Source organism: Euphorbia lathyris, chromosome 3 (genome assembly GCF_963576675.1).
Source record: "Euphorbia lathyris chromosome 3, ddEupLath1.1, whole genome shotgun sequence".
NCBI classification, from domain to species: Eukaryota; Viridiplantae; Streptophyta; class Magnoliopsida; order Malpighiales; family Euphorbiaceae; genus Euphorbia; species Euphorbia lathyris.
In genome coordinates this window covers 109,076,120-109,082,119 of record NC_088912.1, presented here as the reverse complement: position 1 = coordinate 109,082,119, position 6,000 = coordinate 109,076,120, and the positions used below count along the sequence as shown (strand labels likewise).

The 6,000-nt window shown below is 35.3% G+C and overlaps 1 protein-coding gene across 1 annotated transcript; it reads left to right on the top strand.

Annotated features, from left to right (window-relative positions):
- The first annotated feature begins 1,765 nt into the window (after window positions 1-1,765).
- LOC136222856 (F-box protein FBW2-like) lies at window positions 1,766-3,371 on the top strand. The gene is made up of 2 exons (XM_066010553.1): window positions 1,766-2,121; window positions 2,795-3,371. The coding sequence occupies exons 1-2, from the start codon at window positions 1,766-1,768 to the stop codon at window positions 3,369-3,371; spliced, it is 933 nt and encodes a 310-aa protein (XP_065866625.1).
- Window positions 3,372-6,000: the final 2,629 nt, after the last annotated feature.

The following is a 6,000-nucleotide window of genomic DNA, read 5'->3' as shown; positions in this document are numbered from 1 at the left end:
GATTAATCTATATTATGAGGTACAGAGTTGACCAACTAGAAGCATATAATTGTGGTTGGTTGCGTGCTATAATATTTCATTACCTTCATAGGGTATGCTAAAGCAGTCATTCATCATAACATGAAACTAGCAAATATTTTTCTAGATGACAATCTAATGTCCAAAGTTGATGATTTCGGACATTCAAAGACCTGACCAGAAATTGATCAAACCATGTGTGTACAACAGTGAAGGGAAGTTTCTTTTGATGATTTCAGCTAGCGGTTTCTCAAAAGGGGCACCCTTTGATTCAGACTCTTGCAACGTCTCTACCAGATTTTGGGGAATAACATCTTTATCATTTATGCTAGAAGGCATTCCGTGTTGATTATGAAAAAATTGTGTTTCAACTGCCTGAGCTTTGTTCGTTGGTGTTGATACATTGGATGGATCTGCAGCATCTAATTCATGTTCGCCAAATGATGTATTTCAAATCAAGTGAAGAAAAATAATTAATAGGCGGGTTCGGATCAATTTATTCTTTATTGATTAATCCCATAGATATATAGTAGCATCAATTCAATCTAAAATCAAATTTGGTTGGACACTTTAATTAGGGGTAATTCGAGATCAAAATAATTAGGTCGAAAAAAGTGTCAATTTCAAAATTAGCATTTCTTTTAGGGTTTCGTTCCACTAATCCCATGAGAAACGGACCAACAGTCAAAACACACAGCAAGGTTGTGGCCCCAACCCTCTTTTGGCCAAATTTGCCCGTTTAGGACCATAAAAATCTGATTTAGTTATTTTCAGGGGCTTTTTATTGTTTTTTTTTCTACGAATTATTTTTCACTTTTTTGACCAAATTGATGAATTTCAACCATTAACCTTAGTTATTGACCTAATTAATTAATTAATGGTTGAATTTAATATATAAGCTCGTCAATTTTAATATTAGAGAACTTAATATACCGAAAAAATTAAAACTAAAACACCCAAAAAAACCCTAAAACGTGTATTTGCCGTCACTACAACAGATAAACTTCAATGGTCGGATATTTTTTTAGTCAATTAAACCTTTCTATTTTTAAATTCAACCCCTAAACTATAACTTAAAAGTCATATTAGATTTTTCCTTTTAAAACCGCAAATTAGGTCATCAATCTATATATTAAAACTCAATTAGGTTTCTAATTATTTAAAATCATCGACTAGGTTCCTAACATATGTTATGTTATTTAAATCCCTCTTATAATTGAAATAAATTTTAGTTGGCTATTTTATATTTTCAGTTCAAGTCGATCAATATTTTATGATATTTTAGATTTGGATTACCAATTAAGTTTTAATAAAAACATATTCCGATAAATCGAACCAAAATCATTGTTATACCTAGTAATTTTAAAAAAATGTGTATATATCATCGACTAGGTTTATGTGATTACTAGAGTTGAACTGATGACTGAAAATATCATAAAATAATAATAAAAATCTTATCGAAAATATAAAATAACTGAACTACCAACTAAAATTAAAATATAAAATACAGGGTTAGAGAACTATTTAACTTTTAAAGCAATATGTTGAGTATCTAATTGATTTTAAACTTATAATAGGGATCTAAGCCAACAAAAAAAAGTTTTAAGAATTAATATAAAATTTACCCCTTAATAATCACAAAAATATCCAAAATACCCTTGACAGGGTTGTAGTACGTGTATAAAAAGGAGGGGAGGAATAGAAAGAGGCTCCTCAAGACAAAAGTTGTTTCTGAATTTCAGTTGTAATGGCAAATTTGGGTGTGCAGAAAGAAAATAATGTTAAAATGTCCAAAAGGTCATCATCTTCGTCAACCCGGTGGGAGGATCTGAATCCAGATATACTAGCTTTCATACTCGTCCGAATCTCGATTGAAGAAAGGGTAGGACTGGTTTCATTAGTCTGCAAAAATTGGTTAGCATGTGTTTCAGGACCTTATTGTTGGTCTGAAATCAACATCCAGGACTGGTGCCAGAAACAGGACCGTTCTATAGAAGATGTTGATAGGGTGGCCATTAAGCTTATGAAGTGCAATAGAGGTTCATTTGGGTTGCTCTCTGCTACCAAGCTTGGAAATCGTGGCTTCCTTTACGCTGCTAACTGGTAATTGATTAAAAATATTTTCCTATTTTCTGTGCTGTTTGAATGTTTAAAAATGGTTTCTTTGATTTGAGATATCTTTATTGATATTATGATTGTCAAGAAAAATCCATTTGAATTTCAAAGATTGCCAATGAATTGTTCATTTGCTTTAATGTTGAAAAAGAATAGATTTAAACTAATTTTGGGAAATTTTAGACTTTCCTTATGTTTCATCTTTGAATTAAAGTTATTCCCTAATAAGGAAAAATTAGATTTTTACTTTATAGATTCTTTTCTTTCTCTTGAACATCAACATTTGATTTACATACATGAATCTATTTATATGTTTTATGTTTTCTGTATCTGTAGGGGGAAAACATAAAGGTACTGAAAATTCCAATGAGTGAAGTGTTGAAAATTAACATTTGTCTAATAAGGAAAAATTAGATTCTTTTCTTTCTCTTGAACATCAAAATTTTATTTACATACATGAATCTATCTATATGTTTTATGTTTTCTATATATGTAGGGGGGAAATCTAAAGATGATGAAAATTCTAATGAATGAAGTGCTGAAAATTAACATTTGTCTCTAATAAGGAAAAAATAGATTTTGACTTTGTATATTCATTTCTTTCTCTTAACATAAACATTTGATTTACTTACATGAATCTATCTGTTTTTCGTATTTGTAGGGGCACAAACTTGAAGGTGCTAAAAATTCCAATGAGTGAAGTGACAGACAAAATGGTGGAAAGACATACTAATTCACTAGTGAATTTAAGTGTTTTAGACATCAGTTTTTGTTTGAATATCACTAGCAAAGGGATTGCAGAATTTGGGAACAATTGTAAAGCCCTAATTGATTTGAGAAGAAATTGGAGATATGCCATTTTTAAGAAAGTTGATAATAGTGAGGCTATGGCGATAGCAAATACAATGTCAGGTCTAAAGAAACTTGAGATGTGTTGTGGGTCTTTTACAAAATTGGGTCTTCAAGCCATACTTACTAACTGCACAGGCCTTTCTCAGCTCAACATTGAAGGGTGTTGGAATGTGATACTCAAAGCTGATGTTTTCGATAAGTGTGTGAATCATGAGTTTTTCTATGACCCTTTAGTTGATGCTTACAGTGACGAGGACGATGATGATGAATTTACAACCGACGACGAGGACAATGATGAAGAATTTACAACCGACGGTGAGGACGATGATGAAGAATTTACAACCGACCATGAGGACGATGATCAAGAATTTACAGATTCTGAATAGTCAGAGAATTAATTTTATCAGCTATAGAGATGGAGTTTGTTGGATTGTAGAATTGAAAATGCATTTGGAAGAGAGGTTTTAGAATATAACTTAGAAACCATGAATTGAGTGCTTCAAATGTTGTATTTGCATGATGAATATAATACAAAAAATGGTTGAATCTTTGCTTAATCTTACTATGTTTATATATATATATATATATATATATATATATATATAGGTGAATTAGATAAAAATAACAACTGAATTAAAGATATTAGGGTTAATATACTTAATAAAAAAATATGTTGTTCAACTTACCAAGATCGGACTAACAAAAAAAAACACTTTTCATTGTCTAAAACAAAAAGAAGTTTTTGTAAAAAGTGTTTATTTATAACAAGCACTTATGCATTTTTATGTGGTTTTTAGTATATTTTTTGTGTTAATCATGCATTTTATGATAATGTTTTAGCATTTTCAAGTTGGTTTGTGTTTATTTTTTATGTTTTGAGAGCTTATGCGTGTTTCTCCTTGTTTTATGTACTATTTGGGATAAAAATGACGAGGAGATTGCTTCAAACCATGTAGAGACTTTCTTAATCTGCACACCTTTCCAGACTCCCTTGAGCAACAAAGCCAGACGGTTGCTCCATATAAACCTCTTCATTCAGGTCACCATGCAAGAAAGCATTTTTAATGTCCAGTTGATGAAGCTCCCAATTGTAAGTGGCAGCTAAAGAAATTAACAGACGGACAGAAGTGACTTTGGCAACAGGAGAGAAAGTATCAAAATAATCAAGACCATAAGTCTGAGCATAGCCTTTAGGAACCAAGCGGGCCTTCACTCGAGCAACACTACCATCAGGATTCATCTTAACAGTCCACATCCACCGAGCACCAATTTTCTTCCTATCTTTTACTAAGTCCACAAGGTCCCAAGTGTGATTTTGTTCGAGTGCCTTTAGTTCTTCTTTCATTGCCTCTAGCCAATCAGGATGATCCATAGCCTCTGAAATGGATTTTGAAACTGCAATGGAATCTAAGGTAGCTACAAAACACTTGGAAGGGGGTGATAAGGCATTATAAGAAACAAAGGAGGAGATAGGGTAAGCGCAAGACCTTGTACCTTTCCGAAGGGCAATAGGGAGATCAAGACTGGGTTCGGATTAAAGTGGAGGATCTAGAGCCGAAACAGATGAGGTATCATTGGTGTCTGGTCCTAGAGTAGATGTCGTAACCGCAGGCTGCACATGCCTAGAATAAACGTGACGAATAGGAGGACGAGGGACAACTTATTCACTTACAATATGGACCAAAAAATCATCATCAGATATATCAGCAGGAATAGAGAGTGAAGGGGAAGATGGATGGAAGAAAGACGTATTCTCAGAGAACGTGACATCAGCCGACACAAGATAGCGCCCCAAGGATGGAGAGTAACAACGGTACCCTTTCTGACTTCGAGAATATCCCAAAAAGACACACTTGAGAGATTTGGGGTCAATTTTTGAGACTTGAGGACGAATATCGTGTACAAAACAAGTACACCCAAAAATAAGGCGCTTCTATCTCGAATGACCCGTTGCATTAAGAACTTCATTTGGACGGGCAACATTGACTCCAAAAAACTTGTTACGGTAGCTTAGAATACATGTTGTCGTCCGGTGAAGGAAGGAGGATTAGGGATAAGAGATCTCAAACTTCTGAATCTTGCTTTGTTAGGGAAAATGGCTTGGGGAATTCTGTAAGAGGATTCGAGGTGCTTTGATTTGTTACGGTCACGTTTCATCTCCTCCGCGGGTTTGGGGAAGGAGTATATCTCAAATTCATCAATATGGGGCTCCGTTAGATTGGTCTATGCTATCTTATGAAAGCAATGTTTGTGGTGGATTGGTAGGAGCACAAGTTGAATTTCTGGAATGGAGATTGGATTACTCCATCAATCAACGAACAGTTGAACATCCCTCAAAAGCAACGACATAAGTCGAAGGAGCTTGTAAGTTCTTACCTGATCGACAATAGATGGGAGGATTTACCGAGGCTGCCGACTGAGATTGAGAGTCGGGTTCTAGGAACTAGACGAGGCATGGAAGATGGGGATGCCTGCATTTGGAAGCCGGTGGCTTCTGGTCAATTCTCGACCAAGTTGTTTCATGATTGGCTCGGACCAGATCTGTTAAAGCCGGATTGGTGCCGTATGGTTTGGAAATATTATATTTTACCATCGCACTCTTTAATCTGTTGGAAGGAGATTATGGGAGCCTTACCAACTCATGACAGGCTGATAAGAAGAGGCTGTCAAATTGTTTCGAGATGCTGTTTTTGTGCGGAGGAGTCTGAAACCGCTGAGCACCTTTTCATCACTTGCATATACTCGGTCCAGTTCTGGAGAGGCGTGTGCAACATGTTTGGTCGAACGGTTTACGCTAACGGTATTGTGATGGACCTGATACTAGACGCGGCTCAGTAGAGGTTCAGTCCATAAATAGCTGTGCTGTGGAACTCTGCAATCGTTAATGGTGTTTGGGTTCTTTGGTACACACGAAACCAAATCATCTTTGAGGGAGAAAAGCCAAACATCACGTTAGTTTTCCGTCGGCTTTGGAGCTTGGTCCGTGAGTCGGGAGGGTTGTCGAATGGCTCGATG